Source organism: Phocoena phocoena, chromosome 11 (assembly GCF_963924675.1).
Source record: "Phocoena phocoena chromosome 11, mPhoPho1.1, whole genome shotgun sequence".
Lineage (NCBI taxonomy): Eukaryota > Metazoa > Chordata > Mammalia > Artiodactyla > Phocoenidae > Phocoena > Phocoena phocoena.
The window spans coordinates 8,974,519-9,001,807 of record NC_089229.1 but is presented as its reverse complement, the minus strand read 5'-3'; the positions used below and the strand labels follow the sequence as shown (position 1 = coordinate 9,001,807).

General features: G+C 53.1%; 1 protein-coding gene and 1 non-coding gene across 2 annotated transcripts in view; one reads left to right on the top strand and one right to left on the bottom strand.

Annotated features, from left to right (window-relative positions):
- CACNA1I (calcium voltage-gated channel subunit alpha1 I) overlaps nt 1–27,289 on the top strand; it is a 102,705-nt gene that overhangs the window by 18,173 nt on the left and 57,243 nt on the right. The window contains exons 2-4 of the mRNA XM_065886708.1: nt 45–156; nt 1,779–1,912; nt 20,631–20,728. Coding sequence (XP_065742780.1) covers nt 45–156; nt 1,779–1,912; nt 20,631–20,728 — 344 coding nt within the window. The remainder of the gene's footprint in view (nt 1–44; nt 157–1,778; nt 1,913–20,630; nt 20,729–27,289) is intronic.
- On the bottom strand, nt 2,379–2,451 carry TRNAW-CCA (transfer RNA tryptophan (anticodon CCA)). The gene has a single exon. It is a non-coding gene; the product is annotated as a tRNA-Trp (tRNA).

Below are 27,289 nucleotides of genomic sequence, written 5' to 3'. Positions count from 1 at the left end.
GCACCACGGTCCCCCAGCTGTTTTGTCCTTGACTTGGTGCGCACGTGGTTTGAATGTATCAGCATGCTGGTGATCCTGCTGAACTGCGTGACACTTGGCATGTACCAGCCGTGCGACGACATGGACTGCCTGTCAGAACGCTGCAAGATCCTACAGGTGAGGCCGGCTGCCATGCCCCGCCCCTCCTGCCATGCCCCGCCCCTCCTGCCATGCCCCGCCCATTCTTGCCATGCCCCGCCCCACCCTGCCCAGCCACATCTTCACCACGTGGCCTGCCCTCTCTCTTGTCCTCTTCTTCCTCACTCCCAGCTGGTCTTACCCGTTTCCCTTCCATCCTCTCTATCTCGAGGTCTCTGCCCTAGTCCACGCGCCCTTTATCTCCCACCATCAGCTTCCTCCTGTTCTCCCCACCCCTACCCCCCATCCAGTAAAGCACAAGTGACTGGACTCTCCTTGCAGAAAGCCTGCCCTTTGCTCTCAGTGCTCATGGAATAAAGGCCAAGCTTCATAACTCTGTCTATGCCTTTAGGAGTGGCCTCCTGGACCTCTCCTGTTCTCATCTCACCGAGGTTCCAGATGAAGGCCTGACGTTTGGTCCCTGTGGCACACGTACACCCATAGTTCCAGGTGGAAGCCTGACGTTTGGTCCCTGTGGCACATGTATACCCATAGTGCAGGGTGTTAGGTTTATACCCATTTTACAGATGTGTAAACATCCAATTCTGTCTCCCTGAGAAAGTCAGATTCCTCCTGCGAGGAATTGCCCTCTGCTTTCTGTGTTCCCACAGGACTCAGTGGTTCCCAAGTAGCCCAAAGCCTCAGGTTCCCTTGGGGCACTAGTCAAAGATCCAGACCCCTGACCCATCCCAAACCTGCAGAATTAGAATTTCTGTGGTGGGTCTGGGGTCCAAGTGGGTAACATGCTCCTCAGCGAGCCCCAGGGCCCTGGGTAGAGTGAGAACCAGTTAGCCTCAGTGGATACTAGGCTGGCTTCCCTACCAGGTGGTGAGTTTGCCGAGCACTCACCTCTGTGTCCCCAGCACCCAGCCTGTGTGCTGCCCACAGAAGGTGCTCAGCACCCATTTGTTGAATTGACTGTAGCCCTCATTGATCTTGGGAAGAGGAATTCCACCCAGGCCCCGTCCTCAGGAAATACACACTCACCTGAGCCCATGACTAGGGACATATTGGGGGCCTCCTTTCTGAGCGGAAGAAGGCAGCACCGAGAACTGTGCCCACTGGGGTGTCAGGCCTGTTTTGAGAAAGCTCCTTCCATGTAGGTTTTGGAGTCAAATAGACCTGAGTGTCATTTCTGGTCTGCCATTCACTGCTGTGTGACCTGTGGCAAGTTGCTTAAACAATCTGGCCTCCAGTTTCCTCATCTGTAAAATGGGAGCATTCATGGGGTCATTGTGAGAATTGAAGAGGTCAAGTGTCTAGCCCAGGGCATGGCGATTATCAGGGAGACCCCCTTTGCCCCACTCCCATCTGGGTCCCTTGTCATTACGCTTGTGTTTAGGGAACAAATAGAGTGGGCTGGATGACCCTGGGCAAGCTCATTCCCCATTCTGGGCCTCAGTCTCCTCGTCTGTGAAATGACTCCATTGGACGAGGATCTCTGAGGTTCTCTCCCTGCCTAGGAGAAGAAGTTTCCAGGTCTTTCCCTGGCCCCTCGTGTCCGTGCCCATGTTCCCACCTCGCAGCATGGCTCTGACCCTGGGTCCTGCTCCAGAGCCTCATGCTGTCCCTTGCTTCTTCCCTTCCTCCTGCCCCTGCAGGTCTTTGATGACTTCATCTTTGTCTTCTTTGCCATGGAAATGGTGCTCAAGATGGTGGCCCTGGGCATTTTTGGCAAGAAGTGCTACCTTGGGGACACATGGAACCGACTGGATTTCTTCATTGTCATGGCAGGGTAGGTCCTAGCCTCTGGTACATGCCAGACATAATTTGAATAATCCCTGGGGCTTCTTGGTAATATTGATGAAGCTGTGTGGTATTGTCTGGGTCCTTCCTGGACGCCTGCAAAGAAAGGAATTATGTCCCTTCCCTGAATGGCCTGGACAGACAGACATTCATACCTCCCCACTCGGGTAAATCATGCGTCTTCCTGCACTGTCAGCTGATACTGGGTCTGTTTTATACTAACTATGACCTTGAGAAAGCCACTTAACCTCTCTAAGCCTCAGTTTTCTCATCTGTGAAATGGAGATAATATAATGAATAGTAGCTACATCAAAGTGAACACCCAATAAATGTTAGCTATTATTATTTAAAATATTTATTTGTTTATTTGGCTGTGCACACGGGAGCTCCGTTGCCGCGTGCAGGATCTTTAGTTGCGGCATGCGGGATCTTTAGTTGTGGCATGCGGGATCTAGTTCCCTGACCAGGGATCGAACCTGGGACCCCTGCACTGGGAGCATGGAGTCTTAACCACTGGACCACCAGGGAAATCCCAGCTATTATTATTATTATATCAATCTAGATCACTCGGCAAGTCAGAGATCCAGCACAGACTCAAGTACTGTCTGACTCCAAACTGTGGTTATTTCTGCCAAGACTTAAGCTATAGTCAGAGAGAGGCCAGGTGACAACTCAGCTTGTTTGGAGCACTTTGGACTCTGCTCTGTGCCTTGTCCTTGCTTTCCTGGGTCAAACCAGGCTGGTGGCCCTTTCACACATTCATCCAACAGCCAGGGGTTGACTGAGCTCCTACTAAGTGTCAGCGCTGTCCTTGATGTGGGGTATGGAGGATGGCAAACCCAGACATAGGCCTTGTCCTTCCCAACTACCGTCTGGAAAGAGGCATCCAGCAGCCACATGGGTGAACGTGCCACACGCTGAGACCAGAGCTCTGGGAAAATGTTATGATTTTCTGAGAGCATTTCTGGGCCAGGCTGCAGGCTCGGGAGCTTGAGGACTTGCCTGAGGAGGTGACACACACATAAGAGCTGAAGGATGAGCAGGTGTTAACCATGCCCGGTAATGGTCAATATGGCAGAGGTGAGAAGGGGGGAGGCAAAAAGGCTGGAGGCCCACGAGTGTGTGTGTGAATGTATACACGTGTCAGTATCTGTGAGAGCATGTACATTTGCATATGTGTGCATGCCAGCATACGTGTGTGATGCCCTTGAGAAGGGGCAGGGAGGGTGGCCAGGCACATGGCTGAGATGGGGAGTTGCTATCACCAAGTATATGCTGAATTCCACAGATGAGTCCTGAAGGGCAGTGGTCCACTCTCTGGTGTTCTTTACAATGTGGCAGCTCTTCTGAGTATCCTTTCCTCAGAGCTGTATTCAGTTTCACAACCACATTATCAGCGATTATTTAGACCAAACTAGAGGTTAATGCTGGGGTTCCTATGCTGGGAGATGTGTCACCCCTTTGTCAAATTCTTCATTCTCATTCTCATTTTGGTTTGGCTGGAGGACATCCTTAAGTAGTTTTTTTTAAAAAGAAAAGGTGTTTGGATACTGTCAGTTTTCAGTCTTGCCTGTCCGAACATACATTCCTTTGATCTTTGTGGGTGAAGGGCAGTTTTTGTCTGTACTGTTCTAGAGTCATAGTTTTTCTCCCTCAGAACCCTGCCCATGATACCAGCCAAATCAACACCATAGTATTGCAGCTGAGGCCACTATAGATCTGGTTCTTTTTTCTTGGGAGACAGCCTGCTTTTTCCTTGCTAGAAGCTTGTAGGTTTTCTCCTCACCTTCAGAATTCAGAGATTTCACAAGGGCAGGTGTAAGTGAAGAACTGCTCCCTGTGGGGCCTTTTGGAACTCAAGACTCATGTATTCCTTCAAGTCAGAAAAAAAAAAAATCTTCTGTATCTTCTTTGGTGATTGCCCATCCTTCTCTGCTCTCTCCTGGAATTCCCAGTAAGCGGTTATTTCCCTCCCCTATTCTCTGCATTTTTCCTCATTTCTCTCACAGATTTCATCTGTACTTGGAGAGAATTCCTTGACTCGGCCTTCTGAATCTCTAACGATGTCCTTTTCTCCATTTACTGCCCCTAATGGAAGCGTTCCTCTCCTCTGTGTCTTTTTAATTCCCAGGATTGCTTCTGGCTCTTGCATTTATTTTTCAGAGCAGCTTATTTTAATGGATGCCTTATTTGCTCGTATCTCTTTATAGATACAAGTCAGCCTTCTTAAAAGTCCTTTCCTGATCCTAAAGTCAAAGTGTAATTTTCAAAAAGTTAAAAAAAATTACCCTCACACAAATCTTAGAAGGAACATGTATCACAGATTTATTCAACTCATTAATGAGGAACAAGCAGGATGGTAATCAGCAGAATTAGGAAGACAGGCACTGGAGAAAAAATGTGGGGACAAGAGGCAGTTAGAATCAAAGCTGGTTAACAGCCTTATAAGGTCATAAAACATAACCTTTGGGGTTATCTTTCATATTGGGCAGAAATCACTTACATGTTTGATAGAATTCACCTGTGAAGCTATCTGGTTCTGGACTTTTGTTTGTTGGAAGATTTTTAATCACAGTTTCAATTTCATTACTTGTGATTGGTCTGTTCATATTTTCTATTTCTTCCTGGTTCAGTCTTGGAAGGTTATACCTTTCTAAGAATTTGTCCGATTCTTCCAGGTTGTCCATATTATTGGCATAGTGGCGCTTGTGGTAGTCTCTTAGGATGCTTTGTATTTCTGCGGTGTCTGTTGTAACTTCTCCTTTTTCATTTCTAAGTTTATTGATTTGAGTCCTCTCCGTCTTTTTCTTGATGACTCTGGCTAATGGTTTATCAATTTTGTTTATCTTCTCAAAGAACCAGCTTTTAGTTTTATTGATCTTTGCTATTGTTTTGTTTCTATTCATTTATTCTGCTCTGATCTTTATGATTTCTTTCCTTCTGCTAACTTTGGGTTTTGTTTGTTCTTCTTTCTCTAGTTCCTTTAGGTGTAAGGTTAGATTGTTTATTTGAGATTTTTCTTGTTTCTTGAGGTAGGCTTGTATAGCTATAAACTTCCCTCTTAGAACTGCTTTTGCTGCATCCCATAGGTTTTGGATCGTCATGTTTTCATTGTCATTTGTCTCTAGGTAGTTTTTGACTTCCTCTTTGATTTCTTCAGTGACCTCTTGGTTATTTAGTAACGTATTGTTTAGCCTCCATGTGTTTGTGTTTTTTACATTTTTTTCCCTGCAATTCATTTCTGATCTCATAGCGTTGTGGCCAGAAAAGATGCTTGCTATGATTTCAATTTTCTTAAATTTACTGAGGCTTGATTTGTGACCCAAGATGTGATCTATCCTGGAGAATGTTCTGTGCACATTTGAGAAGAAAGTGTAATCTGCTGTTTTTGGGTGGAATGTCCCATAAATATCAATTAAATCTATCTGGTCTATTGTGTCATTTAAAGCTTCTGTTTCCTTATTTATTTTCATTTTGGATGATCTGTCCATTGGGGTAAGTGAGGTGTTAAAGTCCCCCACTATTATTGTGTTACTGTCAATTTTCTCTTTTATAGCTGCTAGCAGTTGCCTTATGTATTGAGGTGCTCCTATGTTGGGTGCATATATATTTATAATTGTTATATCTTCTTCTATAATTGATCCCTTAATCATTATGTAGTGTCCTTCCTTGTCTCTTGTCACATTCTTTATTTTAAAGTCTATTTTATCTGATATGAGTATTGCTACTCCAGCTTTCTTTTGATTTCCATTTTCATGGAATATCTTTTTCCATCCCCTCACTTTCAGTCTGTATGTGTCCCTAGGTCTGAAGTGGGTCTCTTGTAGACAGCATATATATGAATCTTGTTTTTGTATCCATTCAGCAAGCCTGTGTCTTTTGGTTGGAGCATTTAATCCATTCACGTTTAAGGTAATTATCAATAAGTATGTTCCTATGACCATTTTCTTAATTGTTTTGGGCTTGTTTTTGTAGGTCCTTTTCTTCTCTTGTGTTTCCCACTTAGAGAAGTTCCTTTAGCATTTGTTGTAGAGCTGGTTCGGTGGTACTGAATTCTCTTAGCTTCTGCTTGTCTGTAAAGCTGTTGATTTCTCCATTGAATCTGAATGAGATCCTTGCCAGGTAGAGTAATCTTGGTTGTAGGTTCTTCCCTTTCATCACTTTAAGTATATCATGTCACACCCTTCTGGCTTGTAGAGTTTCTGCTGAGAAATCAGCTGTTAACCTTATGGGAGTTCCCTTGTATGTTATTTGTCATTTTTCCCTTGCTGCTTTCAATACTTTGTCTTTAATTTTCGCCAATTTGATTACTATGTGTCTCGACGTGTTTCTCCTTGGGTTTATCCTGTATGGGACTCGCTGCGCTTCCTGGACTTGGGTGGCTATTTCCTTTTCCATGTTAGGGAAGTTTTTGAATATAATCTCTTCGAATATTTTCTCTCGTCCTTTCTCTCTCTCTCTCCTTCTGGGACCCCTATAATGCAAACGTTGTTGCGTTTAATGTTGTCCCAGAGGTCTCTTAGGCTGTCTTCATTTCTTTTCATTCTGTTTTCTTTAGTCTGTTCCGCAGCAGTGAATTCCACCATTCCGTCTTCCAGGTCACTTACCCGTTCTTCTGCCTCAGTTATTCTGCTATTGATTCCTTCTAGTGTAGTTTTCATTTCAGTTATTGTATTGTTCATCTCTGTTTGTTTGTTCTTTAATTCTTCTAGGTCTTTGTTAAACATTTCTTGCATCTTCTCGATCTTTGCCTCTATTCTTTTTCTGAGGTCCTGGATCATCTTCACTATCATTATTCTGAATTCTTTTTCCGGAAGGTTGCCTATCTCCACTTCATTTAGTTGTTTTTTGGGGTTTTATCTTGTTCCTTCATCTGGTACACAGCCCTCTGCCTTTTCATCTTGTCTATCTTTCTGTGAATGTGGTTTTTGTTCCACAGTCTGCAGGATTGTAGTTCTTCTTGCTTCTGCTGTCTTCCCTCTCAGAAATAACTTACAAATATTTCTGAGTTTACATGTAATTGCACAGCAGCCAAATTGTTAATTAATGGTAAAGAGTGAATCAAACAAAGGTATATTCCCCTAGATGATGAAATAATCCTTAGACAGGTCTGTTAAATAATGCTCTAAATGACATTGTGAGAAATACTGCCCTCCCTTTGCTGTATTTCCATGTTTTAGGATAATTTTTCTTAACTCCTGTTTCAGAGAAGTCATTTTTTTTTTTTTAAGTCAGTACTGCATGATTTATTTATTTTGGCTGTGCTGGGTCTTCGTTGCTGTGCACGGGCTTTCTCTAGTTGCTGTGAGCAGGGGCTACTCTCCTTCGCGGTGTGCAGTCTTCTCATTGCGGTGGCTTCTCTTGTTGCGGAGCACGGGCTCTAGGCACACGGGCTTCAGTAGTTGCAGCATGTGGGCTCAGTAGTTGTGGCACACAGGCCCCAGAGCACACGGGCTTCACTCGTTGCGGCACGTGGGCTCAGTAATTGTGGCTTGTGGGCTCTAGAGCTTGGGCTCAGTTGCCCCGCGGCATGTGGGATCTTCCCGGACCAGGAATTGAACCGGCGTCCCCTGCGTTGGAAGGCAGATTCTTAACCATTGGGCCGCCAAGGAGGTGCCCCCACTACGCCCTTTTGACTTGAAGAGTCTCCGCTATTGCTTAGTGACTCCCCCTCGCCGTCTGCTCATATTTATAAATAAAGACAAGGAAGATCTAAGCTGAGCAGAGTGAGGAGCTGGCCTGGCTTCAGCATTGTGGCGAGGTCTCCGTCTGATGTCTTCTCTTGGTCCTTGGGGTGGGGGTGGGATGGGGTGGGGTCCACAGGCCAGCATCCTTCTGGGAGTCAGGGAGGGCTGGGTGCATATGGAGTCCCCTAGGGCCCCATGCTTGCTTTAATGCTCTGCTTTCACCATTTTGAAATTCTTAATACGTTTTGAACAAGCGGCCCTACGTTTTCGCTTAGCACTGGGCCCTGCAAATTATGTAGCCAGTCCTGGCTTAGGGGGCGGGTTCAATGAAGACATTTTGTGAGTCATGAACAGCCCCGTGTGGGATGCTGGGAGCTCTGGTGACCCAGACCTACCCCTGTCCTGGGTCCTTCCTGTCCTTTGTGCCTAGGGATGGTGTGGCTGCAGAGGGCAGGATGGGAAGCCACAAGCCTGGACTCCAGAGCCCAACCCCCCTCCCCAGTCCCACCCAAGCTTGCAGCTATAAATGTCCTGTTTCCCGAGTAACCGGCCTGTCATCCTGAGGCTGATTTCTTCCTTCCTGCTCCTCCTCTTCCCCAAATTACTGGCTCCTTCTTCAAGCGATGGAGGTTCTGTACCCCTGTACTGGAAGGTTCCTTAGAGGTCAGAGCCTTCACCTCCACATCCATTCGGCCCCTGCTTGTGTGCTGCCACTGGGGGCAACTCACAAGGCAGCCGATTGCGAACTGGGACAGCCTAATGTGCTAGGAAGTTCTTTCACGAAGCTGAAATTTGTCTTCCGGTAGCTCCCACCTGATGGGACCATTCATTCACTTACTCATTCACAAAATCAGCATTTATTGAGCACCTACTACACGCCGGGTGCTGTGCAGCGGGGACACGAGAGGAACAAGACAGATGCTGCTGTGATTTCATGGAGCTCCCGATTTAGAAAATGGATACAAAACAGATAATAAAGTTCTAAATAACTTCGAAATTGGGACCAATGTTGTTGCAAAGAAGTATAGAAGGGCCATGAGGGTGTGGAATGGGGGCCTGATTTAGATGGCGGGGGAGGGTTAGTGTACGGCTTCCTGAGGAAGAGAGGCCAGGCCGGGGGCGGGGTGGGGAGGGGTGTGTGCAAGAGCTGACCAGGCAGGGGGTGGGGGAGGGTGTCTGTCAGAGCCCAGGAATCTGGGGCATGGGTGGGTGCTGAGAGATGAAGCCAGAGACGGGGGCAGTGGCCTGATCACACAGAGGGGCCTGGAGCGCGTGGGCAGGTGCCTCCCCGCAGACTCATGACAGCCTTCACTAATTGGAAAGCGGCTCATATCCTCCCTGAGTCTCCCCAGCATCTCCCATCATTTGTCAAAGGACAGGTGGGTGGCCTCACCTGCTGGACATACTTCAGGCTGTCTTGGTCCCTGGCTGGCGAGCAGGACCCCAACTTTCCAATGATGACTTATGGGGGGAGAGAAGGGACTGCCCTTGCCCCAGGGTCATGTGGGATCATGGTGACCTGTGAGGGGCTGTGCTACCTACCACCCCTGGGTCGTGCTCACTTTCCAAGCCAGGTCTCTCCCACCCTGGAACTAAACACAGTTGATCTTTTTTTAAAACCACAAATACTAAACTTTGCATTTATTGTTATTAATTTCATCTTATAGTGATATCTTGGAGCCTTGATTCAGTCACTCATTACATTTATTTCCTGTGTTTGATCAGCCCAGGACAGTGAGCCCTGTGGCACCTCACTAGAGCCTCTCTTCCAGTGTGTGACGAAGTCCCACTAATCCGTGGGTAATAGGTGAACCTACCTCACTGTCTTGTTTAAGCTACGCTTTTCTGCCTTATAGTCCATGAGGAGGCAGTGAAATATTCAGTGACGTTCTTGTTGAACTTGAGGTTTTCTTTATCTGTATATCTCCCTTGCTGCGTCAAGCTGGTAATACTACCGCCTCCCCTAACCAACAACATGAAGTGGCCGTTGACGTCTGTGGGGAGGGGCCTGGGTGCGTCTGTTAAAACCTTCCCCAAGAATTCTGATGACTGGTGTCTGTGGTGGGGTTGAGCCAGGGCTCTAGGGCTGGGCTGTAGGGACCTTTCCAGAATGAGGCTGAGCCAGAGCCCTTGCCAAGGGCATGGCTGGTGTGGGCCCCACCTTGGAAGAGTGCAGGGGACAGTAATGGCCTTGAGTCTGATGTCCCTTGAAAGCTTCTGACTATGATGGTATCCTGGAAAGGACCTCGGTGTAGAAAATGGAGCAGCTGAGGGATGCGCAACCTCCCCAATCCTCAAACATACGTTCAGCCTTGTACCCCTTCTTAGTGCTCCTCAAAATTCAGAGAGTGACAGGATTACTGGGGCACATGTTAAAATATAGATTCTTGGGCCTCACCCAAGGGATCTAGACCCAGCAGGTACGGAGAGCCTAGGAATCTGCATGCAAATGCCCAGGTGGCCCTGATGCAGGTGCGTCTAGTTCATTTGACCCTCACAGAGCCCCTCATCGGGAGTGCTTCAAGTGGAGAGCATGACTCCTTCTGGAAGCCGCAGGAACGGGGAGAGGCATGGGGAGGGCTCCATCTCTGATCTGTGTCCAGGATCTGAATTAATGCTCATGACAAGCAGATGTGCTGTGTCAGCGGAACAGTGGGGACTCCTTGTAAGACTTTCTATCATTGTTAATAATATTAGCACAAATAGCAGTAATGTCTGGAACTCTGCACCTTGGCCAGGGAGGGAGAAGGAGAAGCTGGACCAGGATCTATCCCACCCTGGAAACAGCCTCTCCCGAGAGTACGTGGGGAACAGCTTCTCCAGCCTGACTCTTCCAGGCTCTCGGGAAACAAAATGTCAGTAAGAATTGTTCCTTATCCCTGGACTAGAGCTTTCTAGGAAGATCAGGCAGACGTGTCCCCTCTGTGGCTGCTTGCTGGGAGTTCCTATTGTCCAAAGTGCCCCATCAGTGGGACTTTAAAAAGCAAAGGGAATTGAATCCTCTTAGGCATTATCCAGGTGATAAAAATAAGAGCATCTACTGCTTGCTGAGTACTCACCTTGGGCCCGATGCTGTGCATTATCTGGCTTAATCTTCAGACCAGCTCTGCAAGGGAGGGACTGTGGTCAGTTCCATTTCACAGATGAGGCACAGGGACAGGGAGTGACCTGCCCGAGGTCATGGACTGGCAAGGGGCAGAGTCAGGAGTTGAATCCAGGCAGCTTGGCTCCATGGGCTGGGACCAAATCCTGGTTCTGTGTAACTTGCTGGGTGTATTTGTCAGGGATGCATTTGGCTGCAAGTAACAGAACATATGAGCAACAGTGACTTGTGCAAATCCTGGGGTGTTTTGTCTGACATAGCATGATGTTCTGAGCTCAGTGGTTACCAGTGATGGCTCTGTGATGTGGGGGCTGATGTCCTTGTGATTTTCCAGGTCTTTCTCTCATGGTCACAGGTGGCTGTTGAAGCTGTGGGCATCGTGTCTGCACTGAAGGCAGGAAGGGTGAAGGGAGACAGGGCTATGCCAGCCGCACCTGTCTACTTGGATCTGGAAAACAACATTTTCTTTTCTAGATCCTTCCCCTGTCCCAGCATACTTGGCCAGAACTGGATCTCATGGCCATCCTTAGCTGCAAGGGAAGCTAGGAAAAGAGAAAACATCATTGAATTTGGGTAAATCAACCAAGAATCGTTCCCTGGGGCCAGACAAGATTGGAAGACGAGAGAATGCGTATTGGGTGGGCAGCTCTCCGGGTCTGCCACACGCCTCTCCTAGGGCCTGAGTTTCTTTGTCTGCTCTTGGCCAAAGCTGTGGCCCTACCATGTCTCCAAGTCCTGGTTGGAGCCTTGGGAGCACTACCTGGGCCGACTGTGGGTGCACATGATCTGTTGAGAAATCTAAAGTCAATTACCAACCTGTGCAAGCTCCACAGGGGCCCATGCCCGCCAGCAGACCCGCTGTGGTTACCAGCATCAAAGAGTCACCACTGGGCTGTTTCCAGAAGCCTTTGCTGCTGGCCTCCCTCCTGCATGGCTCTGTGTGCATGATCTCTGGGTCAGGGAAGCGCTCCACGTGCCAGCAGGCCCAGGGCATCCTCCTGGCTCTGCCACTGACTTTACACCCTGCTTTATCCTGGGCTCTACAGGTCTGTCTGCTCCAAGGCCTGCATGCTGTGGGGCAGGGCTGAGGCTGAGCCATCGACCTGGAGTCCCTGGAGCCTGGCCCTGAGCCAGCGTGGCGGAGAGGCTCCATGACATGTTTGTTTTGTATCTTTGTGTCCAGTCACTGCAGAGCTGGGGGATCTGGGGTCATTTTCTTGTAGCCGAAATGGCCCTTGGGTGGGTGTGGACCTGGGAAGGTTCCAGGGAGAATCCTGGTGTGGATGATTTTTCATCTGCATATGGAGAAAAGTGGGAGGGAGGGAGAGAGTGATGATCGCTGCTCTGGTCCGTTTCCATGGAAACAGGATGCTAGATGTCATGGGGGGCGGGGTAGGGGGTAAATCACTAGAGATTCTCAGGCTACAGGTTGACAAGCCAGACACCAGTCGATCATATATCATTCAGAATTCTCTCAGTTATATGGACAGGAGCCTGCCGAACCTTGTTTAAGGGAGTTTATCATCTCCTTTACTGAAAGTCGAGGGGTCTCTGACTTCAGGGCACGCTTAATCCAGAATCCTGAAAGATGTCACCAGGCAGCATGTCCTCCCGTCCCACAGCTCTTCTCATTCCTCTGTGTTGACCTCCATCCCTGGCAGCTTTCCTCTCAGTGGGGGGATGGCAGCGGACAGCCCTGAGTGCCCAGCCTCCTCCCTCTGGTTTAACAGAAAGACACCTTTGCTTTCTCAGCCACTCCAACGAGGGCGGAACAGAGCCTCCTTTGCTTGGATTGGCATGTGCTCATCCCTGAACCAATCACTGTAGCCTAAATGCGGGAGCACTCTGATTGGCCAGACCTAGGTCAAGACCCATCCCCTGGCGCTGGGTGTGGGGTCGACGTCTCTCATACCACGTGGCCTAAGAGTGGGGAGGATGGACTTGGAAAATCCCAGGACTGTTACCCTACAAGCAGAGAAGGGTGCTCTAGGTAGGCACAAACCACTGCTACTTAGGTGGGTTACCAGAACTAAAGTGTCCTGACTAGGCTGGGCTCTCTTACATCCCCACAGTCCAGAGAACTTGGGGTTGTTAACCTCATTTCCCAGATGGGGAAATGGAGGCTCAGAGAGATTAACAGCCTGCCTCAGGTCACACAGCCCGTATGGACCAGATCTGGGATGTGTTCAGGTACAGTCGTCCCCAGAGCCCATGCTCACTCACAATATGAAGGGTTTTACCTTATCAGAGGCCAAAATATTCTAGTTGATCTCCCGTGGAGGACTTGGGCAGCCTCACCGGCTCTCAGAAGGATGTGGGGTGAGTCTCGGAAGAGGGACCTTTCCCTCAAGCTGTGGTAGAGCCGAAAGAATCTCTGTCTGGTTTCCAGCAGCTGCGCCCAACTACCGTGGTGCCAAGACTACCCTGGAGTAAGGGAGCTGAATTTTGTGGGAGGCATATTTGGGATGTATGCTAAAAAATTATATTTCGTTGTTTGCCTGAAGTTCAGACTTAACTGGGCATCCTGTATGTATCTGGCAATTCTACCCAGAGATAAAGTCACTGGAGTGTTGTCACCTGAGTGGAGCCTTGTCAAGAGATGGTCCAGGGTCTCCTACTGCTGAGGTCCCCAAATTCTTTTGTGGCCCCCAGTTCCCCCTTTACTCTGAACTTGGCCTGAGCTGGTTTCAGTGCATCAGTTTCTTTGTCCAGCAGGCTAAAGAAACCCTGTTCTTCTGGTCTCATAGGATTTGTGTGAGGCTATATGGGTAAAAATGACCCATAAATCATAACACGCTGGCCAAAGTCAAGGGTTAATGTTATCACTCCCTAATTCTCTCTTTCCATTATTTCCTTCCTCTCTCCCTCCACTGAACACCTACTATGTGCTGGGTACCAGCACAGTAGCATAGGCTGGTGGTCTAGTTATCAAGCAACACAAGCCTGAGTCATCACAGAACTGCCTCCTGACAGATGATCTGCCATTTCCAGCATCTCAGCTTCCTTTCCATTAGCTACATCTTACGTTACATTTTAAGAAAGCCCCTGTGGGTCCCTTGTAAAGATTGAGGAAACACCCTATTTTTATCAGCAACACATAAGAATCATCTCCTGGGAGGGGTATTTCCTGGAAATATGTTAAGTCTCAGTCATTTTATGGTGCTTCTTGTCAGCTCCAAGCTTCTTTTTTTTTCTTTTCTGATCTTGTCCCTCAAGTTATTTGTTTGACAAGCTGGCAAGGGAGCCGCCTCCAAGCCAGGTCCTGGGCGGGGGGCTGGGGACTCGGCTAGGGCTCTGAGCTAGCCCCTGAGGAGCAGGGGCAACGACAGCACCCCTCAGGGCCAGAGCTGCCCTAGTAGAGGCACAGTGGGCCACAGAGCAGGAGAGTTCAGTTCTGCCTGGGGGTGGGATCTGGACAGCCGGGAAGGGCACTCCAGGTAGAGGGACTGGAGAGTGAAAAGGCGTGTCAGCTGGAAACAGCATGGTGCACTCTGGGAAACTGAGATGGTGGGTGTCTCTGGACTGCAGGGCAAACGGTGGGCAGTGCTGGGGTCATGGTCAGAGAACTTCCGGAGGCCCTTCCTGCCTGGGCTTTCCCCGGCAGGAGGTGGGATCCAGGGAGGGGTTTAAGCAGGCATCATGCGATTCGTGGGCCAGTGTGAACCGAAGCAGCAAATGAGGCTGTGATATAATAATAGCTGGCTCTTTCTTGTGCCAGGCCCTGTCCCAGGCACTGAACCCATATGTGAACGCATTTCACCCTCCCCACACCCCCATGAGGTCAATTCAGTGACTTGCCCAAGGTCACATGGTGCGCTAGCAGCAGAGCTGGGACTGGAAGTCAGGCTCCATGCTCTAACCGTGGGACAACACTGCCCCATGGATGTTGGCTCCACTCCACGTGCTGCTGAACCAGTTTACTGGTACTTACTGGCCACCTGGCCAGCTGTGGGAGGTGCTCACGCCTGGCCTGATGACTGATGAGGTGGGGAGGGGTCATGCAGAGCTCTTGGGTCCCCCACTACTCAGCTGGGTGACCTGGGTTCTGTCTGAGCCTCAGCTTCCTCATCTGCATTGGGCGCCGTCATCCCACCGTGGGAAGGGGTGTGAAGTGCTTGGCGCATGGCGAGTGCTCTAGAAACCCCTCTGAATCAGCAGGACTCTGAGTCGCCAGTGACAGAGACCCAACTCAAATGACCCCCAAGGCCCGAAGGGCAGGTACTGGCTCACGTGCCTGGGAAGACTACAGGGCAGCTCTTGGATTCGGGTGCAGCCGCAGGGAGCGCTCGAACCGTACGGTCAGGGTCCTGCTTCTCTCCAGTTCTGGCCTCGGCCTTCCTTTGTGTTGGCAGAACTCTCGGGCCACCACGGAGGCAGGATGGCCATTAGTGTCTCCGGGTTTCCTGGCGGTGGCTTAGCCAGGAAGAGCACCTCTTCCCTGCAGTCCCAGCTCAAGGACTGGCTGCCCCTCATGGCCCATCCTGAGCCAGTCGTGGTGGCCGGGGAATGGTTGTCCACTGGTTGACCAGGCCTGGGTCTCCGGGCCTGTGCCGGGAGCCAGGGGAGCTGGCAGTGGGGCAGGGTGGCCTCTCAGCAGGAATCCATGGGGAGGGCCCTGGAGAGCAGATGTCCACCCTGCCTGCCCACCCTGGCACGGTCCCCACCTCAGCACGGCCACATCCGAGCCCCTCTCTCCAGATGACATGCCACCCAGGAGCTGGGTGCAGTCAGCCTCCTCCTGGGGTGATGTCAGGACGAAAGTGCTCGCTTTAAAGCAAAATTACTTACCTAATTAGGCACTTGGGAGCTGGCAGGAGGCAGTGGGGGTTTTTGTTGATTTTGTTTTTAGACTTTTAGCACTGAAGCTGCACCATAAAGTAACTGTGTAATTAGGGATTAATTTCTCGCTCCCGCAAGTGATGTCTTACTTGGGGCCTAAGGGGAGTCAGCCGGGTGGTTATTCACCCGCAGAGTGGCCCTCTTCACCCTCTTTGTTTTTTGGAGGTGGGGGATGCTCCCTTAGCTTTCATCCAGCGGGGAGGAGGAGGAAGGAGGTGGAAGGTGGCTGCTTCTGTCACAGGCGTTCTTCATGCTGCACAGATTCCCGGGGCGCCGGCTCTGCGTGGCGGGCCTGGAGCGGGGTGCGTCTGAGGAGAGAGGAGCCGGTCAGCATCCAGCATCCAGCCGATCAGGCGATGGATAATGCTGCAGCCCCGCCCTCGCCGGTCCGTCTGAGGCACACAGCCCATCGGGGCCCCTGCTGGGACTGCAGCCCAGTTGCAGGGTAACCTGCCCATGACCAGCCCCTCGCTGGCTTTTCCCTCTCTGCTGTCTCTCTCTGTGCCTCCTGGGATCACCCCCCAAATAAGCGGCTGCTCCCAGGCCCTTGGCTGAGTCTGCTTTGGGGGAACCCAAACTAGACAGGAGGTGTGAACAGAGTGTGGAAGGAGCCAGAGCAGAGAGGGTTGAATTCAGCCTGCTGTGCAGGGAGGGCGTGAGCAGGGCTTCATGGAGGAGGGCGTCTTGAAGGATGAGAGCGAGGAGAACAGGCAACGCGCAAAGCAAAGGGGGCAGAGAATCGCGTGTTTGCTGAGCTCGGCGGGACTGGCCTGGTGCCCGAGGTGCATGGAGTAGGGGCAAGGGGTGGGGGGAGGGGGCCGAGGCCAGACCGAAGGGCCTTGAAGGGCAATGGGGAGCCATTGAGGGTTTAAGGCCAGGAGTGACACAACTAGATTTGAGGGGTTTTTTTTGGCTGCGTTGGGTCTTCATTGCTGTGCGCGGGCTTTCTCTAGTTGTGGCGAGCGGGGGCTACTCTTCATTGTGGTGCGTGGGCTTCTCATTGTGGTGGCTTCTCTTATGGAGCACGGGCTCTAGAGCACGTGGGCTTCAGTAGTTGTGGCTCGCGGGCTCTAGAGCTTGGGCTCAGTAGTTGTGGCGCACGGGCTTAGTTGCTCTGCGGCACGTGGGATCTTCCAGGACCAGGGCTCGAATCTGTGTCCTCTGGATTGGCAGGCGGATTCTTAACGAGTGCACCACCAAGGAAGTCCCTAGATTCGAGTTTTAGGAGGTTTGGACTAACGGAGGATGGGCCGTGTGGAGAGGAAGCAGGGGGCTGCTGCAGCTGTCAGCAGAGAGGGCTGGGTGCTGGAGCTGTCAGCGACTGTCCCGCGTTGGGCTTGTCGGTGTATGGTCACCGTCAGGACAGCGTGATCCCAGGGCAGAGACTTAAACCTGCAGTTCCTACCTCCCGGCTACTTGCTCAGCCCCTCTCTCCCCGGCCTTGTCCAATGTCCAGCTTTCTATCCTCTTCCTCTCAGGGAACGAGAACTACTGATTCCTCACTGCGCACTTGCTATTTGCTCTTTTTTTTTTCTTCTGGTACGCGGGCCTCTCACTGCTGTGGCCTCTCCTGTTGCGGAGCACAGGCTCTGGACGTGCAGGCTCAGCGGCCATGGCTCACGGGCCCAGCCGCTCTGCGGCATGTGGAATCTTCCTGGACCGGGGCACGAACCCGTGTCCCCTGCATCGGCACGCAGACTGTCAACCACTGCGCCACCAGGGAAGCCCCTATTTGCTCTTTATCACTGGAAGTATTTACAGCTGGTCTCGCTCCCCCAGATGGGAGACGCGGCTGCAGCAGGACACCCTCCCCCGCCACCCAGATAGGTTCATGAAGTATAGAAGAGAGAGTTAGGACCTGGGAGAAACGTTTAGGAACTGAGATCCTGCCAGCAGCGTGGTGCAGCCAAAAAACAAACAAACAAACAAAATCCCCCAAAGCCAAGATCGTTCATGCTGCTAAGAACTTAGTGACTCATCACATTTCTCTTTTGGACTCAACCGCCAGGAAGCTCAGAGCTAAGATCTTGACACTAAATTCTCCCAGAAATTTCTCTTGAGGGCTTTTCAGTGGGGACCCTGAGGGCTGATTAATTCTTAGGGGAATTTTTGTAGTAGAGGATCAGGTCAGAGGTGAAGGGAAGGGACTGGGTCACTGTGTCGCTCTGGGTCTGTCAGGCTGTGGCTGCTTCGTCCCCTTCAGAGATGGGGACAAGAGTCAGATCAGCCTCCCATGAGGTGGGGTCTAGGAGGCGTTCAGACCCTAAAGCTTACTAACTCTGGGTAACTGTGGGCCTCGGTGACACCCAGCCATAAGTTGTATCTCACTCAGGACCCAGAGGCCGGCCCCCCGCCCCACTTATTTTAGAGAAAGGAAGGTGAGCCTGAATCCTCACCACGGGACCTGACTACACAGCGCATCTGTAGTTTCCCATTCTTGCCTCCCAGCCTATCCTGGGGCAAGGGCCATGGTGGGTGCCCCCAACTTAATTAAGAACCAGTAGTCCCAGACGGTGGGCTATGGGTTCCTTGAGGGGAGATGGAGGGGCACAGAGCCCGTGTGGCTGAGTGGGGCGGGAGAGTCAGGGACCAGGCAGGGTTGGCCTGAGGGCTCCTGCAGCAGGCAGGCCCTGGTGTGGCTTGTAGCCGTGGGCCCGGCCTGGTCCAGGGCAGCAGAGACAGGGATGAGGTGGGATCTGAGAAATGTAGAGGGGGCTCGAGCAGGCTAACGCAGGTAACACACACAAGAGGCCCTCAAAAACCATTCGCTTTTCTGTCTACCCATCGTCTGTGAGGCATCTGTTTATCTCTGAGGTGAGACTTCACGGGATGGGAAGAAATCCTGGGCTGGGATTTGATGGATCTCGGCAAGTGTGCTCAGGGGCTCCTGGGACGCAGTACCTGGGTGGGTTCAGTCTGGCGTGGGCTGGGCTCTCCTACCTCCAGCACACCCAGCAAAGCATAAAGCGAGCCCACTGGCAGGAGGGAGAGAACCAGGCAGAGAAGGAAGAGGGTCTGTGTTTGAGAGGCTGGGGCCTGGGGGAGGGGCTGCCTGCCATGGGGTGGCTCTCCTAGGCCTGGTGTGTGTGTGTGTGCGTGCGTGCGTGCCAGTGTGAGCGCCAGTGTGAGAGCCTGTTTGTGTGCCCGTGTGTGCTGCCCCCGCAGTGCCTCCAATCTCCCTGGCTGCCTGGAGAGCTCTTTCTACCAAATACGAACATGACGGTGTGGCTCACCCACGCGTGGAATCCTTACGCCGCCCCACGCCTTCGGCGCCCCCTTCCCAGATCACCCACTACCCCTGGGCGCCTCAGCCCTCACCCTCTCTGCCTGGCTGCTGCCCCCACTGACCCTCCTCCTGCCCCCTCCTCGGGACCCCTGGCCTCTGTCTCCAGTTCTTAGGTCTCTGTCACTTTTTTTGTCATGTCCCTTCATCTGAATTTGGGCCCTGGTAGGAGTGAGTGTGGCTGAGGGTGTCCAAGGAGTGAGTGTGTACCTGTGTGCGCACCAATGGTTGTGTGCAGGTGTTTGATTCTGTGTTGCATTTGTGTGTGTGTGTGTGAAAAAGGAGAGAGAGAGAGCACACAAGCATGGGAGCCGGAGCCTGTGCCCCAGAAAGCTGGAAGATGGATGGAGGCATTGCAGGGAGACGGAGCTTTCACTCACTCTTCAAGCAGCGGGAGGGGGCGATGGCTCCACAACAATCGGACAGGTTTGCATGGTGTGTAGGAAAAGCCTTCACTTCCCGCTGATGGCGGCGACGGGTGGAGCTGGCGGCAGTGCCGGAGTCTCAGGGTGGGGGGCCCAGGTCCGGTGACTGGGATGTCTGGGGTCAGGCTGGGGCTGCAGGCCCCTGGGACCTGTCTTTCAGAGGGGGAAACGGGGGGCAAGAAGCAACTGAGCAGGAAGGGTCTGACGGACGTGCAGGAAGCTATAGAGGGGACACCGGAGATCTGCCTCCCCTGGAGATCCGGGAAGGCCTCCTGGAGGAGGCAGACTGGAGGGGGAGGGGACCTGTTTGGTGAGGCCCCGAGGATGAGAACTGAGGCAGTGGTGAGGGCTCCAGTGCTGTCTTTGCTTTTCGGTCTCTCGGCTGCCTGAGTGTGGACGCCTGAGGGTAGGGGCCGGTCTGAGTCAGCACCTAGACTGGCCTGGTTCATCATGGACACAGGTGTGGAGAAACTTCCAGGACTCCAGGGGCATCTGCACAGAACCTGAGGAAGGTTTCAGTGGACAGAGATGATGGAGGTGTTGCAGGCAGAAGGGACAGTGGGAGAAAGGCCGGGAGTGGGCCCCGCGAGGCTGGAGCCGGCCGCCTTGAGCGCCCAGGAGAGGGGTTATTCCTGCAGACCAAGTACAGTTTGCGCCTGGCCTCGTTGAGCCGGCAGCGGAGCTGGGAGTTGGGGAGTGGGGGATGGGTGTGAGGGGGTGGAGGGGGGCAGAACTGGTGTGACTCCTGGCTTGAGCCTCTACCCGTTTGCTGGGTGACCTGGGACATGTGATGTCACCTCTCTTACAGCCTCATCTCTTCATAAATCTGGGCGTCTAACCCTGGCTTGGGGGGCCCCTGGGGGCTTGGGGAGACGGAGGGACTGGGGCTCCACTCCGGCCTCTGCCCTCAGCAAAATCTTCGCAGATGCTGCTGCTGCTGTGACTGTGATGTCCAGTCACCGTCTGGGCTCAGCCTGGGGGTCTCTTGGCAGTTCCTCCATTCTCCCCTCTGAGGAATGGGGCGAATCCTCCCTGTTTCAGAGGGTGCCCTGGAAGCGGGGGCAGGAGCCGCCTGGCACAGTGCTGGGCATGCGGTGGGGCCGCAGGGTCTCTGCCCCTCCATTCCCTCTGCCCCTGGCCGCATCTACCGCGACCCTCAGGGCAGTCCACGAGGTGGATGTCACCTGCTCTGCTTACAGAGAAGGAGACGGGCCCACGGAGACAGCCCAAGGCCAGAGGGCTGACTGGGGCTTAGCCGGGTTTCTGACCACTTTTCTTACCCTGTCCAGGCAGGCGTGGGCGTGGTTGGCCTGGCCGTGGCCCTGCTGTCCCCGTGCTCTGGGCCTCACTCTTCTCCCCTCTCTTCGCAGGATGGTCGAGTACTCCCTGGACCTCCAGAACATCAACCTGTCGGCCATCCGCACCGTGCGTGTCCTGAGGCCCCTCAAAGCCATCAACCGTGTGCCCAGTGAGTTGGTGCCCCCTGCCCTGCCCCAGGGCACTCACTCACTCAGCAGAGACTGACCGGCATCTCCCCATGCCAGGCCTGTGCTGGGCACGGGATCCTTCAGTGACTGGACAGATGTGGGCCCTGATGCCAGGGGTTCAGGGGGCACTATTTGGGCCTGAAGATGCTGGAAGGTGGCCCTGGCGCCTCTGGGTCCCAAAAGGACTCAGACTGAAGCAAATACTGGCTTTTTGGGGACAAGGTTCCTTGTGGGAGGGCTGTCAAGGTGGCAGGTGTGTGAAAAGAAGCTGCTTGGTTTGAGGGAGGGCGTCGTGCGGCATTCCACTGGGGAGGGGCTCCCAGACCCCCCACTTGTGCTGACTTGGAGCTCAAGCTCCCGACCCACCCACTGACCCCCTCCATAGGTTTATCCCCCACAGGTCCATCCACCCACTCCCCCATCTGACCGGCTGCCCGTCCATCTGTCCGCCCACCTAGTATTGAGAGAGGTTATCTGATAACAAAAAACCCTGACACCTGCCCAGAATCATACAGCTTTCAAAGCTTTTCATCTCTGTGATTTCTTCGGAGCCTTACAGTCCCCCTGGCGGGAGGTGGGTTAGTCTCATGAAAAACTGAGATGAAAAAACTGAGACTTGGAGACTTGAGGTTACTTGCCCAGGAGGTCTCCTGACTCTTTCCACTGCCCTGTGTCTCAAATGGGATGGGGATCTAGGGAAGGAGAGGGGGAGGGCCCTGCCTGCAGGGAGCTTCAGGCCTGATGGGGAAGGTCGGGAACTTTTTTTTTTTTTTTTTTTTTGCGGTACACGGGCCTCTCATTATTGTGGCCTCTCCCGTTGAGGAGCACAGGCTCCGGACGCACAGGCTCAGCGGCCATGGCTCATGGGCCCACCCGCTCCGCGGCATGTGGGATCTTCCCAGACCGGGGCACGAACCCGTGTCCACTGCATCGGCAGGTGGACTCTCAACCACTGTGCCACCAGGGAAGCCCGGTCAGGAACTTTTATGAGCATCTACTCACCTCCTGTGTGCCAGGCTCTTGACATGCCGCTGGCTGACTTAACCCTCTGAACAACCTATGTGAGGCTCAGAGAGGTTAAGTGGCTTGCATAAGGTCACACAGCAATTCAGGGGCAAGGCAGGGATCTGAGCAGAGTTATGTCTGTCCTAAGCCCAGCTCTTTCCCTGGCTCTGTCTGACCCCTTGCTTCTCTTCCCTGCCTGAGCCTCAGTTTCCCAATCTGCAGAAGGTGAGAGGGCTCCTGGCACCTCGTCCTCCTCCACAGTCACCACTGACCCCACTCTGCCAATACCCAGGCTTGGGGCCTTGGGGGTCCCTGCCACTCGCCCTGCCCGCCTCTCTGCAGCCATCCGCTGTGAGTGCCTGCGGGGCCAGCCTGACTCTGGGCTCGCAGAGCGTGTTGGTCAGCCCGGACAGGCCTGGCTGGGCAGTGGAGGCTGTGCTCTGGGATATTCGTGGAGCAAGGTGACCTGGGAGGGCAGGTTGGCACAGGTTGGGTGAATTACATAGGGGGTCCTGGAGTGCTGGAGTCTCAAGGTCGCATATACAAGGTCACCTCCCCACACATGAGCCTTGACGTGATGGGAAACTCCAGGGGCCCCTGAGAGTTGCTGTGAAGGTCCTGAGGGGGGGCGTTGAGAGATGGGGGTGGGGCTGGGGGTGAGCGGTGAGAACCAAAGCTGTGGGAGAGGGGGGAGGGGCCGTTCAGCTATATCACCTTTGCCCCTCCCACTGTCCTGGGGAGACTCCCTCGGGGGCAGGGAAGGGACATCCAGAGAGGCCATCCTAGGTGGCAGACTGTCTCTGTTCTTCCCACTTGCCACCAAGCCTAGAAGTCTCCTTAAAGATTAACTTGTTCAAAACCATCTTTACCCCTTTTAACAAATGTGGAGAATGAGACCCAGAGAGGGCCATGACCAGCACAAGGTCACACAGCAGGTTAGTGGGAGGGACTAAACTGGAGCCTGTTTCTAACCAGCCCACCTTGCCCAGGGGTGCATGTTCCTCTCTCTCAGGCGCCACCTCCTACTGGGAAACTGACCACAAGGCAGACTTTGTTCCCTCAGCGCCCAGAATTGTGCCTGGTGTGTGGAAAGCGCTCAGTAAATAGGTGTGAAGTGGACCCGCTGGCCAAGTTTATCGAGTAGCTGTTCTGTGCAGTCAGTGCTCAGACGGAGGGGTGCCAGGCATGTGGAGCTTATGGGGGTGCAGGGAGGGGCAGAGTGGGGGGCACTGGGGGTCTGAGGTGGAGTCAGCTGAGACCCAGCGGAGCGTGGGGATTGACCTGGCAAGGGAGTGTTTTAGAAACGCCTGGCAGAAGTGGAGGAGTGGACACAGAGGATTGCTCTGGTAGTGTGGGTGAGCCGTGCCCGGGCCAGGCAGGGTGGAGAGGAGCAGGTGGGCAGAAAGAAGCCCTGGTCCCCACCCTGGAGAGTCACGGAGGAAGCCCAGCGTCTGGCCTGGGCAACCTCAGCAGGGAAGGCACCGGACAGGGGTTGCATCTTTCCTGGGTGCCCCCTTTGTGCTCCCCATTTCTGTTCCAGGGGAAGGCAGGGGTTGCCCTCAGGAAGCAGCCACCGTGTGGCCACTGTCATGCTCCTAGCCATGCAGCCCACAGGCCCGGTACCCTTTCCAGAGAGGCGGGTGCATGTGCCGGGGTCACACAGGGGCGTTTGTACACGATCTTGCATTCTGCATCCCCCGTCAGGTCTCGGGATCTGACAGGCATGGGAGCAGCGATGTGACAGGACATTTCAGAAGAGATGGTCTGGGTGGGGGGCAGACAGAATACACGCACAGGGTATGGGCCTCTCTCTCTCTGGGTGGGTTTCTGTATACCTGTGCGTGTGTGTGTGCGCGTGTGGGTGTTAGGGTCTCTGTATCTATGAGAGACCATGTGCTGTATGTATATGTGTGTGCACGTGTGCGGGGTGTGGGCCCATGTGCCTCTCCTCCCTGCCCTTTTTGCCCTCTCTCGCTGCCCACGTGAGGAGCTCATTTGCAGCTCCTGGCTGTAGGGGTCACTTCCAAGTCCCCAGAGCCAGTCCATTCACTTCTCTGGAGAAGGGCGGGGTTGGGCCCTGAGCTCCTGGAGGTTCCGATTTTGGAGGCTGGGTAGCCCCAAGGGCCCAGAGAGGAGTTCGGGTCTTTCCTTAGGGGCCTCTTTCCTTCTAATAGGCTTCGCCGGGAGGTCCAGGGTAGCCTGAGGTGGGCAGTTCTGTTTCCACTCTGAGCTGATTCTGTCTCTCAGCTGACAAATGAATCTCGAGTCTTGCTTTCTCAGAACCTGGAGGCACAAGGCTCCAGGATCCAAAATATAACCGATGCGCCCCCCTGGAAAGGGACCTTAAGATAAATCCATCTTCATGAACAACTTGATTAACAGGATCCTCAGGCTGTTGGAGCAGGTCCTCTGATCCAGACCCTCATTTACAGAAGGGGCAGCGTCCTTCCCAGGTGCCAGGAGTTCTGCCCAGGGTCACGGGGGAATGAGTGGCATGGGGGGCGGGGCACAGAGTCTTAGAAGTGTCTCTTTGAGAAGTTTGGTTGGTTGCCTTCTTTTTTCTTAGATGTTTCCGTGAACATTCCAGGTCCTCCCATTTACTTATCTTTAGAGCTGCTTCTGCCCTGGGACTCCTTTTCAACAATAGCCTGTAGCTTTCAATTTGGCCACTAGATGGCAGGCTAGAGAATTGGGACTAAGCAAAGTGAAATTATGGGTTATTAATCGCAAAGCTGTGGAGAGGGGCGTGGCTGCCTGTAGTTTAAAAACACGACCAACGAGGAAGACTCAGTTGGGTTGTCAGGGAATGTCATTTCTACTTCTTAGCTCTGCAGGGAGCCTGCTGTGTGACCTGGGAAGCCCCTGGGTGTCTCTGGGCCTCAGTTTCCCTATTTGCACAAAGGAGGAGGAGGGACTGATTAGATGTGTGGTTCTGACTTTGTCCAGGATGGTTGGGGCACCTGGGAGTCATGGTGCTCTTTACAGAACCTCGTTAAAAATATGTCCCTCCACCCTACTCCTGCCAGGTCTGTCCTGGCCACTGAACCATTGGTGGATAAAGGGCAGGAGATAGTGCATGGGAGGAGGTTAGGGAGGGAGGGAAGAAGCACTAGACTGCCAGTCAGGAGGCTGGGTTCTGGTTCCTCGCTGTGTGACCTTTCATAAGTTGCTATCCCTTTCTGGGCCTTGGCAAGATGGGGCTGGATTATCTCTGAAAGCGCCCCCTCCTGGCACCAGCGGACTCCAGGCCTCACCCAGCCTATACACCCCTCAATCAGCTGCAGTGCCTCCCAAAGCCCATTGGCCAAGCCATTTAAATATGAAAAGTGCTTTTTTTCTCCAGTAAGAAACTAGGACAGTTACTGCTAAAGCCTGAGCCGGCTGAGTCTGAGCTGCTGGCCCACATCTGCACCCTGCCACTGCACATCCCTGCCCAGTCTGTGGAGGGGGTTGGGAGGGAGGCCTGGGGAGCTCAGGGGCAGCTGCTGGGGATGCTGATCCTTGCCTGGGCCCCTGCCCCCTTCCTGGAGCCCAGTCCAACTAACAACCCCTGGGTCAGCAAGAAGCCACCTCTGTGCAGGGACCTCTGGGATGGGGCTGGGCTGGGCAGGGCCCAGGGACAGGGAGGCAGAGCTGACAGTGCTGTGGGTGAGGCTCCTGTCCGGCCCCAGCTGCAGGCAGAACTGGAGACTTTGTGCTGACAGGCCCCAGTTCTAGTTCTTTCACCTGCCTGTTGTGGGATGCTGGGCCTCTATTTCTCCAACGATAAGATGGGGTTAATAATAGCAATTTCCATATGGTTTTGTAAGGATGAAATGCCCTCAGGTGTGTAGAGAGCTTAGCACGGAGCTGTGTATGCAGTAAGTGGCCAACAGGTGCTACTATTATGAAGAAGGTGCTGGGAGCATTGGGGGTGGAAGGTGGGGGCGTCAGGACCTCTTTGCAGAGGCTGGTTTTGGAAGATGCTCAACAAGGACACAGAGGGCTGGGGAGGGTGGTCCCTGCAGATGGAGTGGAATTGCATGTGCCAAGGTGGAGAGCAGGAGCTGTCCTGGGTACAGTGGGGCTGGGCAGAGGACTGCGTGTCATGGGGAGGTGGAAGGTGAGCATTCCACATCTTCTAGGGATTTCCTAATAATGATAAATGGCTAAAATTTATCAGATGCTTTACATGGGCTGTATCATTTCACCTTCATAAGAGCCCTAGGATGTTGGTACCATTGTGATGCCCACTTTACAAATGCGGAAACTGAGTGAGAGAGAGGTTGAGTAACCTGCCCAAGGCCACACAGCTGGCTAGAGCTTTTTGCTCCTTTTCACAACCTCCTTCCTTTCCTTTTAGTGTGTAGCCATCTCAGCCGCCCACTCCATCTGCAGGGCATCAGGAAAGACCCCTGCCCACATCCAAGGTCAAAGTAGAAAGGCCTCGTGGGCTGAAGTAATGCCCTCAAGGCCCCTTCTCTTCCCATCTACCCCCAAGTTTGGTGTGCCCCAGACCTCCGAACGCCTTTCACTGTCAGGGTGCAGAGTTCTTGTGGTGCCAGGCCCCAAGCAGCCCGAGGGGGATGAGTCAGGGCAGGAAGGAGGATGGTGCAATGGTTAGTGCAGAGCATGGTGTCTGAGTCACCCTGCCAGCATTCAAAGCTTGGTCCTGTGTTAATTAGCTGCAGGACCTGGGGGAAGATTCTTCTTTTGTTTTGGACCCCTGTCTGCACAAGGGGGATGGCACACAGCACCATCATGTGGGTTAATCTGCAGTGCCAGGTGTAGAACATGTGCCCTGTGAACTGCCCCATCCCTGCCCTTTTCACAGAGGGAGGGTCCCAGTGTTGAGGCTACAGACTGCTGCATCCAGAGCAGTTAGACCAGGGCTTGTGCCTGGGATCTTGGCCAGTGGCTCCACCTCTCGGACCTCAGTTGCTCCATCCATAAAATGGGGTCCCAGCCCTTCCTCGCTAGGCTGTGGGGCAGCAAAACATCCTTATGACATCTGCTCCTAGAAGGTGCCCAGTGAAGGTGCAAACACCGTACGTTGATCACGTGGGGGTCTCATACTCCGCATCTATTGGCAGTGGGGCTGGGGGACTTTGAAACAGAGCTTGCATGAGAATCTCAGCACTTCCACTCTGTACGTGTGTTTAATGGGACTTGGGGTGCAGGACCTTGGACTTCAGACTGTCTGTCCTTGGATCCCACAAGGGTCCCCCAGCTGCCCTGAGGAAGAAAGGTCTGGCAGCCCCCAAGGAAGGAAGGGAAGGGAGGAGGAAGGTGGGGAGAGAAGAGAGAAGAGGCAGTGGAGGGGCCCAATTTCCCCAGGGCTGCTGCCTTTCAGAAGAGGTGGGGGTGGGCGGGAGAGCATCTGGCCAGAACATCTGATGAGAACCTGGCTTGCGAACAGTAAAGAGCAGCCAGGACTGTGAGAGGAGAGACGCTTGGGGTGGGGGTGGGGTGAAGGTGCCCCCACCCTCCCCACTGCCACCTCCTCCACCGGGGTCAAGTTCTGTTCTACAAATCAGGAAGGAGTGATTCGTGGACAG